Source organism: Mustela putorius, unplaced genomic scaffold (assembly GCF_011764305.1).
Source record: "Mustela putorius furo isolate JIRA1106 unplaced genomic scaffold, ASM1176430v1.1 tig00003845_pilon_pilon_pilon, whole genome shotgun sequence".
Lineage (NCBI taxonomy): Eukaryota > Metazoa > Chordata > Mammalia > Carnivora > Mustelidae > Mustela > Mustela putorius.
The window spans coordinates 65,236,299-65,250,023 of NW_025421998.1; the positions used below are offsets into that span (position 1 = coordinate 65,236,299).

A 13,725-nucleotide genomic window follows, 5' to 3' on the forward strand; every position below is an offset into this window, starting at 1 on the left:
GAGAATTTAAACCAAGTCCTAAAGGACCAATAGGAATTAGGCTAGCCAATTAGAAGGGGAATGGGAATGGAGCATGTTTTAGGTAGAGGCAGTAGCCCGTGACCTATCAAAGTATGGTGCTTTCAGAGAATCATGAGAGGTTCAAAAAGGCTGGAACATTACAAGTAGGAGATGGCAGAAGATGGTAAAGGATGTTAACAGATGAAGATAGCCAGAAAGGCTATGTCTTCACAGGCCTTGTAGGCCACACTAGCCAAGGAATCTGGCCTTTGGTAAGGTTTTCAGTCAGGAAAATGACTCATTCAGATTTGGATTTTAGAAAGACCTTTCTGACTGCAGTGTTTACAGTTTGGAGGGAAACTGGGTGCATTCTAGTAATTGTCCGTATCAAAGGTCTCAGTGGCCTGAACCAAAGTAATACATTTATTTGTTCAGCAGGTTTTGGGAAATCTTTGGGAGTGAGAATCAGTGGAGGAAGGAACCCTGGGTTCCTTGAGTAATTGAATGGATTACTCAAGGCTGGAATATTCATAGTACCATCCTCAAAAATAGCACAGAAGAGGAAGGAAAATTTGGGGTTCAGATGAGCTTTTGATTTTGAGGAGCTAAAATTGGTGTCCAAGTAATATATGCACTGGGTAAACATGACTCTCCAACATAAGAATGAGATCTGGGCAGGGTGTGAAGATTTGAGACCCATAGAGGATGATAGAGGTCATTGTAGTCAGTGATAAGCATATAAAATTAGAGTAGAGAGAAAAGACGGCCTAGTCTAGAGCACTCTGAGGAAGGTAACTCTTAAGGGACTAACTTACAGAGAAGATCCTTAGACATACCCTAAGGGAAGAGCAGCTTATGAGAGAGTAATGTCAAATGCTGCATAATGAGTAAATATAAGAAGTAATGGTAAACACCACAATATCTATGAGTTATTGATGTTAATTATATTAGCAGCATGACATTATTTGGTGACCTTCTTGAAAGTGTAACAATAAAGTGAAGGCAGCAGCCAGATTGTAATGGGTGAAATTGATGGTGAAGAACAGTCTCTTTTGAGCCTTTTCTCTGAGACATAAAGTTGGCAGCAAGAACAGAATGTGGGGTTCAAGGAGGACTATTATTTTTTATTTAAAGACAAAACAGAGATTTCCCAAATTTTGAGTAGTAAGTATAGAGGCTATTCTAGGAAAGCCTGTTAGGAGATTTTCTGGTTTTTCTAATTTCTCTTTAGGGCCCAAACCCTATGATCAGGGTGATCAGGGGCTGGAGTCAAAGCCTTCTTAGACATTCCAATGCTTGTTGAGGTCCTGTTCTACCTAACTGTTGCTGACCCAGTACATCTTCAGAGAATGGTTCTGATAAGTAATTAAAGTAGTTCCAGTGTATTTAATTTAGCACTGGGATTATGAATGATCTATTCCCCCAAATTAATCAATTGTATTAAATATTGTGTATTTCAGACTTAAACCATTGGATATTGAGTTTATGAAGCGTTTGCATGAAAAAGTGAATATCATTCCACTTATTGCCAAAGCAGACACACTTACTCCAGAGGAGTGCCAACAGTTTAAAAAACAGGTGAGAAAAGGAACTTGAATTCTTGGGTTTCTTATACCACTCATGTAATTTGCAGTTTTTGTATTTTCAGTTTAATGTGTTACAATGTATTTCTCTTGCTACTTTACTGTATGGTCATTTGTACTGTATAAAAATAACTCTTGAAAATAATCTGCCTTAGTTTTCTCCTCAGAGCTCTTATCCGTTACCAATAGTGCCATTATCCTTTGTCAATTTAAATAAGACTCTTTTAGATGTTACTGTTACAACCTCCTCCACCAATCCTCTCCACACCCTTTAGAAATATATTTTTTTTAATATTTTATTTGAGAGAGAGAGAGAGAGAGAGATGTGTGCTTGTGCATGTGTTGGGGGTGGGGAAAGGGGCAGAGGGAGGAGCAGAGGGTCAAGCATACTCCACATTGAGCAGGGAGCACAAGGGGCTTGATTCCAGGGTGCCTGTGAAAATTATCTGGAGAAGTTTTTTAGAATGAGTTATTGGGGGCGCCTGGGTATCAGCTGGTTGAGTGCCCAACTCTTGATTTTGACCCAGGCCATGATCTCAGGGTCATAAGATGGTGTTCTGGGTCAGGCTCTGCATTGGGTGTGGAACCTGCTTAGGATTTCCAACACCACCACCTCCCCCTGCCGCCCAGCTCACTTCCTCACTCTCTCTCTCTCTAGAAAAAAAGAATATAAAGAGAAAGAAAATCAGTTTTGGATTATATCCTTACCAATAAGTTTTGTAGATTAAGGTGAGGATTTGGCATTTTTAATATACAGTCTCTGACTAAGAACCACTGCTCTTAGATCAAGCCACTAGTGTTTCTTTTTTTTTCTCCTAGTCATCCATTTGATGCTTCATCATTTATTTATTCTCATGTTTTTCTCTGTATTGATACATATCCCAGTTGAAAAATATGTGTGGTCCTATTTTTCTCTGTGGCAGTTTCACTTTTACCTACTTTGTTTAAGGCCCCTTAATGCTGCAGGGGCCCCCTGCAGTGATGGTTGTGCTGAAATACCCGTATAGGCAAGGACCTAGTTCTGGGTATATTGGCCATTGGTTTATTGTGAGTTCAAATAGGGTAGGTAGTTGAACATTATTTGGGTGTCTCTGTTCTCTTTAGAATTTGGAGTGATTTGGAATTAGTCTGAAGTTCATTTCTGATGTTACTAATTAGTAGCCTTTTTTCCCCCCTGCGTTTTCCTTATTAGCTCTGGAGCTTCTTAATTTCCAGGACGTGTTTTTTCTCTATGTGTTCTTGCCTGATCTTGTATCTGTTACTCCTTAATGTGTGAGTGTGTATGTATACACAAATGGACGTGTGTGTGTGTGTGTGTGTGTGTGTATACAAATGGACATGCAAAGATAGTTTCTTTTCTTTCTCTCTTTTTTTAAAGATTTTATTTATTTATTGACAGAGAGAGATCACAAATAGGCATAGAAGCAGGTAGAGAGAGGGTGGGGCAGGTGGGGGGGAAAAGCAGACTCCTTGCTGAGCAGAGAGCCCATTGCAGGGCTCGATCCCAGGACCCTGGGATCATGACCTGAGCCAAAGGCAGAGGCTTTAACCCAATGAACCACCCGGGTGCCCCAAGGATATTTTCTGATCAGCATGCCGATTTTTCTTCTGGAGCCGGTGCTGTACTTAGTTTCACTTACCTTTGCCAAATTTACTAAAAATTTAGGTGAGTTGAAGCTATGTTGATTCAGTTGAATAAAACAGTTGGTGAGAGTTCTATTTAGAGAAAGAAGGTCAGTCATTGTAAATAAATAATGTAAAACCATTATAGTCGAAATCAACTGGACAAAGCTGTTTCTGGAATCTTACATCATTTTTAGAACTCTTTTGGTATTATAACCGTATAACTTCAATACTTCTGAAATAATCAGATTTTGGAAATAGTATTTATATATCAGCTTCATAGCTAAAAAAAAGATTAGCATAGTTCTTTGCTTTTAGATTACAGTTTTACATCACTGAAAAATAGTAAAGGAATTGGAGCTGAGGGATCAGGAATTTAAGAAGAATATAATACAGATAAAGCTAATCTACTAAGTATGTGTGGTGGTCTTTTGTTAATAACTTCCTCTTTCATTTTAGATAATGAAAGAAATCCAAGAACATAAAATTAAAATATATGAATTTCCAGAGACAGATGATGAAGAAGAAAATAAGCTTGTTAAAAAGATAAAGGTAGGTTTATTCCCATATATACACTAAAATGTTTTAGGGCCTTAAAACCACTGAAATACTCACAGAAAAGATTAAAAAAATCAGTTGTTTTAAGTAGTTGGCTTACAAAATGAACTAGGGAGATTATTCATTATTGAATTCAACTTTGCAATTAACTTTGTTGATTGGCTGTTAGATGTAATAAGAGGTGTAGAATAGAGAGATGAATAGCATAATCTCTGTTTTATAATCTCTGTCTTTGATTTTCAGTTAACTGGTTTTATATTATGTAATTTTCCTCTTTAAAAAAACGGGTAATGAGAAGGGAGAGGATTTGTTCCTAAGTACTGCTATGCACAATCTTTAAGAGCCAGACAAAAATATGTTTTCTTTTGTCTGTGTATCAAAAAAAGCCAAAACTGGTACCAACATAATTTTCCGTTTTTTAATTTATAGTCATTCCTAAGTACCCTAAAAATGATGTGTTAATTAATGGCATTATCTAAGCAAATAATTATCTTGGAATAATGAAATACATATATCTGACCAATGAAGATTTTCTATGGTTTTATAAAATAGTTACATATTTTATATATTGTTAAATATTTCGGGAAACTACAAGAATTTTGAAAGATCGTACTCTGAGTTTGTCTGGAGGTACACAAATCCAGTCTGCCAGAGCTAGAGTTCCATAGATAAAGTTAGCACATATAATCCCTGCTTCCAGGACTGTTAGGGTTGGTTTGTGATCAGATAGGCAGGCTAGTCACAAGCCTCATGTTTTCCCTCTAACTACCAATGTGTTTTTTACCCTTTCTAACTTTTCAATATGGGACAATTTCTTTTGGAGATGATTTTTTAAACAGCTACTTTGATAAGTGGAGTATATATGCCTTAGTATTCTTAAAATTTCAAAGAAAATACAGTTTTATCCATTGTTTACATTGATGAGATTCATTGTTTACATTGATGAGAATACCATGTGATGACAATTTTAATAATAAATAGTAATTGTGAATGGCTTATAAAAGTAAATACAGAAACTGTCAGGGTAAGGTTTTTTTGGTAATGTGTTGAGTTATGTTAACTTCTTTATTCTTGAATTTGTGAGGACTACAGAGATATATTTGAACTTTGTTTTATAGGACCGTTTACCTCTCGCTGTGGTAGGTAGTAATACTATCATTGAAGTTAATGGCAAAAGGGTCAGAGGAAGGCAGTATCCTTGGGGTGTTGCTGAAGGTAAGGTTTTCTTCAGTGAATGGCTTTCTATAAGATCTCACAAAAGTGATCAAAAGTTTGTATTTCACATTGATATATTCTGGATTTCCAGATAGTTCTGAATTCCTTTTCATTTAGCCTCATATGCTCATAAGTACATTCCAGTTTCTCACAGCTTGTGTTTTACTAAGTCAGGCAAGTAAGTATGTGTTAAATCTCAATTGTAATACTTTCCAAGTCACTTGTCAGTATGCTCTGTCCCGTCATTAAATATACTCGTGTTTTCTTGTTTGAAAACATACTTACAGTGCAGAAACTCTTTACCTGGGGCCCAAAAGCTGCTGCCAAGGGATCTAATAAATCTTCTGAAATTGAAAATAATTTTTGGAGAAAACGACTGTCATTTTTATCTGAGTCTCAGATGGGTCTGGGACCCTGAAGAATGAGAACAACTTGCATTTTAAACCAAATCAAAACATTCATGATATCCTTTCTTTGGGATAAAAGTCATCTTTTTTTTGGCGTCACATCTTTATCGTAAAAACAAAAATTAAGTGTTAAGAGATACTCTACTAATTTTTAAGGCGTTTTAAATACCAGTAAAATCTTAGTTCATAGCACCAAACCTCAGAAATCTTCTTGGCAATAGACACTTTTCCCCAAATTTGTGTTTATTGTATTGGTGTGACTTAATATTTAATCTTCTGTGTTATAGTAACTTGGAACCAAGATTGAATCATGATTGTTTTTATCTACTTGTTGTTATTAGTTTGAAAAATTCTGTAATTTTTAGCAGATTGTTCCAAGTTATATTCCTTTTCAGCAGTTTTCCCTATCAGTGAGTGACTGTACTCATTCCCAGCTCTCTGTCATCCTCTGGGAACCTTCAGTTGCTGAGCTGAGCCTTTAGAACTTTTATATTCCTTGAAAATAGGTGCCGATGGAATTGCTTTGTTTCTTTAGTTTTAGTAGCCCCACCCCACCCCCACCAGAATGTTCTTACCAGTGATTCATTTTTTAAAAATAAAGAACCTTGAAGTTCTTGACTCATGGCTTTATTTTGGCCACCTTAAGGAGGCTTTTCTAAAGCGATTCTCCCTCACCATAACACTAAGCTTTAACTAACTAACTAATTAATTAATTAATTAAAGATTTTATTTGTTTATTTGACAGACAGAGATCACAAGTAGGCAGAGAGGCAGGCAGAGAGAGAGGGAGGAGAAAGCAGGCTCCCCGCTGAGCAGAGAGCCCAATGTGGGGCTCGATCCCAGGACTCTGAGATCATGGCCTGAGCTTAAGGCAGAGTCTTTAACCCACTGAGCCACTCAGGTGCCCACTAAGCTTTTAAAATACATTTTATGGAGCACCTGAGTGGCTCAGTGGTTAAACATCTGCCTTTGGCACAGGTCATGATCCCAGGTCCTGGGAATGAGCCCCACACTGGGCTCCCTGCTCAGTGGAGAGCCTTCTTCTCCCTCTCCCTCTGCTGCTTCCCCTTCTTGTGCTCACTTCCTTTCTTGCCATCTCTGTCAAATAAATAAAAAAATCTTAAAAAAGATATATTTTATTATGGAATAAATACAGTCTCTTACAAGTGAATATACAGTCTCCCCTTTCAGAATTTCAAGATTGTTTCTGATGAGCTCATTTATTAGGTTTGTATATTTTATCATTGAGGATTACACTACAATAAATAATATTATAGTACCCTTGTTTGGCATGCCCTTCAGTTAAGTACTATGTTACAGTGTTTAAACTATAATGAAAAGTTTTGATCTAATGAAAAGTTAATGAAATTTTGCATATGCTCTCATTGTTACTCTTCCAATATTCTGAGAAATTTCCTTTGAAAAGACTTGGCTTAGTAGAACTGATGTATGTGTTTTGTTTTTTTTTAATAGTTGAAAATGGTGAACATTGTGATTTTACAATTCTAAGAAATATGTTGATAAGGTAAGTTTGAACAATGATGAAAAGTGTTTTTCTTTCTGAAAATAAAGTTAGAATTAGATTTACTTTTTGACTTCTATAAATATAGCTACTTGAAATTGATACCTTCATTCTAGCTCTAGGTAAACATTGCTTGGAGATAGCTTGAATTATTTTGCAAAGGTTTTTAATTGTCAGCAAAAATACAAAATAATGTGTGTTATTGCTACAGATGTTTGGGAAAATGGGTCTGTTTATTGTTAATAGTAAAAGAGAGAAGGAAAGGAAGAGGCTTTTGCTCTTTCATGTGATTTAGGAAAACTGTGGAAGGGAAGGCTAGATTTTGAGTCAAAAGCTAGACTTTGAATGTTAAAAGGTACACGGCCTGGGAGCTGGCGAGAGGGGCATTTTTGGTACTGAAACACAGTGACCAAAACTGATCTTCCTCCTAGGTGAGAAGACATTACTCCTAAACTGTACTTTGTGCAGCTGATGAAAGAGAAGGAAGCTTGTGAGATGTGAGACTAGGACATGAAGCTAAGCCTGATTAGAGGACTGGGACTTGAATTAAAAAAGAAACAGCAAAGAGGAAACCAGAGACATTAGTGGGCAAGAAACAGAAAGGGCATCAAAATGAACTTTAGTGTTTTCATGTTGAGATAAATTCCTTCCTCTTGCCATCTCATAGCCCTTTCCCCATTTCCCTCCACCCCCATCTTGCTTGCTTCTCCAGGCCCCCACCACATATTCCCTTCAATCTCCAGTTTCCCAATACACAGGAGTATCTTTATCTGTTTGGAAGTATTAACATGCCTATTGATATTTGGAAGTTATGGAACAGTAAGGTTATTCTTACAAGTGGCGGGGTGAATTTAAGTGAGTCAAACTGCTTCCTCAAGAGGTACACTAAATATCAGAGTAAATGTTGAAATCAAAGAGATTGCCGTGTTATAAGTCTTTCTTAAAGAAGCTTATAACCAGGTATTTTTGGTAGGAAGTAGATGATAGGCTTGATTCAGCAATTGGGGTTGCCAGGCCTCACTCAGTGAGAGAACGGATGCAGATGAAAGGGAGGTCATCTGTCTCAGCCTTGAGAATATAGCATTTCATTTTCTATTATGAACTGTTCCCTTTCTCTTCCATTCTTAAGATGTGACTTCAAAAGAACTCATAATTGCTTACAACAGTATATATGTAGGGGATGTTTTTAAATATTACTTGTCAGTGCATTCTCTCTCATACTGTTCTTTTCCTCAATTTTAAATCCCCCCCGCAGCTTGCCCAGTGCTTGACACAGTGGTATTCTATAACTTTGTCTTGCATATTTTTTAAATATGCTGCAACCAGTAATTGCCTGCATAGCTAAAATCCTGTAGAAGGGGAGGCTAGGTACTGAGCCAGAAGCGAGACTTTGAACATTTGAAGGTTTATAGCCTGGCAGCTTGTGAGTAGGACTCACTAGTATAAAAGGATTACAGAGCAAATGGACAATTTCTCGCAGGAAGATTAAGCATAGGAAAACTGCAAGACAGTCGTGCATGTATGAAAATACAAAAAAATTCTGAAGTTGCATAATAGAAAACAGATATGTGCTATGAAATGAATACTTAGATGTATTAAAAGAATTCAGAGTAAGTCGTATATTTCATGGAGTGAGTCAGATAAAGGATTCATAGAAAAGATGTCAACATAGGATAAATACAGTCATTCAGTGATGATTGTGAGATTGGGAGTGGTCCTGTTTAATATTTTTATTAATGAATAGGATGAAGACTTTGCTTTCAGCTCCTTAAGGTAGATGTTTAGATGATTTTACTTAATGAGAAATTTATTTGTTCAGTTTGCTGTAGCACATTTGTTTTTCTTTCCTAAAGCATAAATGTTCACTTACGCTAGGTGGTTTTGCTTTGCTTCTTCTCACAAGTTTTCATTTATAGTTCTTACATTTAAGTTTGTAAAACATTCTTGAAGAGTATTATAGTCTGAAAAGGAAAAGCTTGGGGCACCTAGGTGTCTCAGTTGGGCATCTGCCTTTGGCTCGGGTCATGATCCCAGGATCTTGGGAGTTAGCCCCACTTTGGGCTCCCTGCTCAGGCGAGGACTCCCTCTCCCTTTCCCATCTCCCACTTTCTGTCTCTCACTCTCTCACAGATAAATAAATAAAGCCTTAAATAAAATGAAAAGCTTAAGAATATTTTATCACTTTTTCTTGTAAGTTTGGATTGAGCCCCGCATTGGGCTCTCTGCTTGGCAGGGAGCCTGCTTTCCCCTCTCTCTGCCTACTTAAGATCTCTGTCAAATAAATAAATAAAATCTTAAAAAAAAAAAAAAGAGTGGAGGACTTAGTCAAATCTTAAAAAAATAAAGTGAAGCATGTAAATAAGTGGAAATAGAGCAAAAAAATCAGAAGTAGGTAATTATAAAGGGTATTTTAGTGAAAGGAAAAAAAATCTTTCATTGTCTGAAATGTTAGATGGCATTAACAAAAGTTGCTTAAACAATGAGTAAGTCCACCTTATTTTTATTTCATGCCTTTTGTATTTCAGCTATTAAATGCTCCACCTCAGGTCCTTTAGTGATTCATTGTTGAGGTAATCTATATGTAAAATTACAAAATACTTAATTTATACTTACACAGTTATTTGTTTTTATTCTCTACTTAGAGAAGGTGGTAACAGTAAATTTATTCCAGAAAATCAAATATTTATCTTACTTCAGCTTTAATACTTCATTACTGGTTAAGGACCCATTTTTTTTTTTAAGATTTTTTCTTTTTTAAATTTATTTATTTGACAGAGCATAAGTAGGCAGAGCATCAGGCAAAGGGAGAGGGAGAAGCACACTGAGCAGAGAGCCTGATGAGAGGCTCAATCCCAGGATCCTGGGATCATGACTTGAGCTGATAATGGCAGATGCTTAACCAACTGAACCACCCCGGTGCCCCTTAAGGTCCTATTATGTGCTATCTGTATCAAGAGTACAAGAAGTGATGGCAAAAATGCTTCTTATAAAAGGGAGCTTACAGTAAAACTTCAGAGGTTTTATGACCCTAACCCAAAAAATGGCTGACAACCGAGGAGAAAATTGTCACGGATTAGAGTGACTTGATTTCAAGGCTGGAAAGAGAGCTTTCAAAGTAGGAGCACTCTTAAGTTTGAAGAGTCAGTGACAAATTAGCATGAGCTATTCAGTCTCAGCCAGTTGGATATGCTAGGAATAAGGAGCTGCCTGACTTGACTGAAGTGGAAAGGGATAGTGGCCATGGAGAAGATAAATTCATCAAGGAACAGAGCATAAATGAAAATGAGACTTGTTGGAAAACACAGACTTAAAGTACTCCATCGGATGAGTGAACTATCAGAGAACTGCTTGAAAATGTCTGTTAATAGGAGATAAATTAGAGTAATTGAAAATCACATTCTGTTCACAAAGGGAAAGTAATAGCAAATGTTTTCTGGATATCAGAGAGAGTAAAAACACAGTACACCTCAGGGTGCCTGGGTGGCTCAGTCAGGTAAGTGTCCGTCTGACTCTATCTCAGCTCAGGTCTTAATCTCAGGGTCATGAGTTCAAGCCCTGTGCTGGGCTCCACATTGAGCTTGAAGCCTACTTTAAAACAAACAAGCAAACAAAAAGAAACAGTACACTTTTTTGTTTGTTTCCTGTAAGGGAGGTGGAGGATGGTGGAGGCAGGCATGGATGGTATGAGAAAAGGGAGAATCGGACAATACAGAGTACTGCCCCTCCAGGTGTGTCCTTTCCCTGATTTGGTAAAGGATATCCTAGAGCAGCTCAGAGTGTCTTTGGCTTCTAGAATCTTCAGGGAATGAGGAAATGTCTCATGTTTCTTGTTGTTTATTTCATGTATGTGTTGATTTTATATATGATAGAAATACATGAGTAAAATTCGTTTCACTGAACAGTTTAAAGAAACAGATTTACTCTAAATTATTTTCCTCAGTGTGAGTTCAACTTACGTGATCTAAAGTGTTCCTGTGTGTTACCTTAGTTAAAAACTCAAATAATAATAAAGACAACCAGTTTCTTACAGGTTTTAAGAGTTTCAGCAAGAGCGAATCTCCTTTCTCTAGTAAAATAAAATATATAGTATATACTATATACTATAAATACTTTTCTGAGGAAATGCCATCCTTTAGTAACTGCTTTGAGAAGATTTAGAACTCTTAAACTCTCATTTGGAACCTAACAATCCATTGGTTTCAAGTTTAGCGTGTTGTATCTTGCTCTGACTTGAGCATAAATGAAGATAGGAATTCTCTTCCTTAAGAATAGTCTTTTGCTTGTTTTAAGTCTAGAGTTTTTGTTTTGGTAAAGTTTTGAATTAAGTCAAAGCTTTTTTCATAGAAGCAAACTGTTCATATGTTATTTATTTATGACAGAACACACATGCAGGACTTGAAAGATGTCACTAATAATGTCCACTATGAGAACTACCGAAGCAGAAAACTGGCAGCTGTGACTTATAATGGAGTTGATAATAACAAGAATAAAGGGCAGCTTACCAAGTAAGTATACATTATGTCCTCCAGAAAAGGTATCATTTATGTAGTAATCATATTGTTTCATCTTCATCAGATTCTTCTTGGCTACTCAATAGAAAATTGGGATAATATTCTTTATGCACAATAGCTGAAATTTATTATTGTTAAGCTTTGTTTTGGCAGTTTTATATTTTACTGTTTGTCACAGGAAGTGTTTTATTCCTTAGGTGAAAGCTATGAATTCTCTTCTGGTCATTTGCCATCATGTTTGTACACCACACATTTAATAGATCCCCAATTAGAAATCAAATGGCTCCTTTTGCAAATACATTTTTAAAGTTTTTATTTTATTTCCAATTAGCTAACATACAGTGTTATATTCCTGTCAGATGTACAATACCAGTGATTCAACAATTGCATGCATCACCCGGTGTTATCATGAAAAGTGCATTATTTAATCCCCATCACCTATTTCACCCAACCCCCCACTCACCTCCCCTCTGGTAACTATCAGTTTGTTCTCTGTAGTTTAGAGTTTGTTGCTTGGTTTGTCTCTCTCAGTCTCTCTTTTATTGTCTTTTTCCCTTTGCTCATTTGTTTTGTTTCTTAAATTCTTCATATGAGTGACATCATGAGGTATTTGTCTTTCTCTGGCTGACTGACTTTGCTTAGCATTATACCCTCTAGCTCCATCTCTACTGTTGAAAATGGCAGAATTCCATTCTTTTTTATGACTGAATAATATACCCCTATATATTTTTTTAATCCATCATATGTATTACTATGGACATGGGTGTCCATCTATGGATGGACACTTGGGCTGCTTCAGTATCTTGGCTGTTGTAAATAATGCTGGTATAAATGTAGGGGTGCAAGTACACTTTTTTTAAGGGAAGAGAATGGTTACAACCTAGATCTCTTAATCCATTTTACTTTTAAGATGAACATTCTATACTCTCTTTAAGGAGACTACAGAGCTTTTACCTTTTGTTATGTCTGTTTTGAATAAACCATTTTAGTAGCAGAGTTTTCAGTAACATTGTAACGAAACAAGGAATAGGACCAAACAAAAGCAATATTTAGGTGACTGTAGTCTTGGTTACCTTTTCCTTTCCTATTCTGTATTTCTAGGGAGTAAATTAGCTTGAGTTTAGATTTCTTCTCTTGGTTGTTAAGGTAGGGTAAATGACTGACAAGTGTGTAGCTTTACCCTCCTAAGCTAGTATATATATATATATATATATATATATCAAGCTATGGTGGTTTATGGTGGGGTAGGAAAATGAGATGTATGAGGAGGGCTGTGAGTAGGCCTGTATAATTCTTGGTAACAGTACCTGTGCTCCGTATTTCCTTTATTAGGAACTGTTAAAGATCATAAGTGTTATGCAGACCATTTTAACAATGTATGTACATTTGTAGTCAGATGTTATCTACTATTAGAGGATAATCCTGAAGGATCATCTGTACCAATAATGAAGAGGGCAAGTTTTGTAAAGTAGCAGTATAGTACTGCTACTTAAAAAAAAAAATAATAAAAACTTATTTGGTTATAAGATTCAGCATTCCTTATAATGGAAAAGAAGAGTGTTCCTTTTTTATTTTTCAGTTATGTCTCCACAATGGCTCAGATTCCAGAAGAAAGCAAACAAAGCATTAACAGTGACTGGCAGTCACAAACAGTTCTCTTTTAAAACTGATCTTAGATCTAATTCTATGTTTATTTCCTTCTATATTTTTCTAATGATATTGGAGTCATAGACTTTGAATTAGATTTCTTCTCATACTGTTACTTAACTTTTAATTTCTCCATATGTTATTAACATGCTTATATTTGAGGAACTTTACTCATCAATTCCTAAGTTTTCTGGTTTCAATGATCTGCAAGAGATTCTGATTTAGTAGATGTGGGATGGACCTGAGAGCTTGCATTTTTAATAAGCACCCTGTATGGTTTTGATACAGGTGATTCGTCAGTGTATGCTTTGCAAAATGCTTACTTTTACGAATTTATTACTGCTGTTTTAAAAACTTATTTGGGGGGCACCTGGGTGGCTCAGTGGGTTAAGCCACTGCCTTCGGCTCAGGTCATGATCTCAGGGTCCTGGGATTGAGTCCCGCATCGGGCTCTCTGCTCCACAGGGAGCCTGCTTCCTCCTCTCTCTCTCTGCCTGCCTCTCTGCCTGCTTGTGATCTCTCTCTGTCAAATAAAAAAATAAAATCTTAAAAAAAAAATAATAAAAACTTATTTGGTTAATATTTCAACAATGTTTTTATATTTAAAATACAAGATTCTATTTGAAGTAAGATCAGTGCATGAGTAAAGGACTTTTATC

General features: G+C 36.4%; 1 protein-coding gene across 5 annotated transcripts in view; it reads left to right on the forward strand.

Moving 5' to 3' along the window:
* SEPTIN7 (septin 7) overlaps positions 1 to 13,725 on the forward strand; it is a 110,435-nt gene that overhangs the window by 82,285 nt on the left and 14,425 nt on the right. For all 5 annotated transcript variants that reach the window (XM_045062874.1, XM_004741975.3, XM_004741974.3 and 2 more), the window contains 5 exons: positions 1,461 to 1,578; positions 3,666 to 3,758; positions 4,883 to 4,979; positions 6,860 to 6,911; positions 11,288 to 11,413. In XM_045062874.1, the coding sequence (XP_044918809.1) occupies positions 1,461 to 1,578; positions 3,666 to 3,758; positions 4,883 to 4,979; positions 6,860 to 6,911; positions 11,288 to 11,413 (486 nt within the window). The remainder of the gene's footprint in view (positions 1 to 1,460; positions 1,579 to 3,665; positions 3,759 to 4,882; positions 4,980 to 6,859; positions 6,912 to 11,287; positions 11,414 to 13,725) is intronic.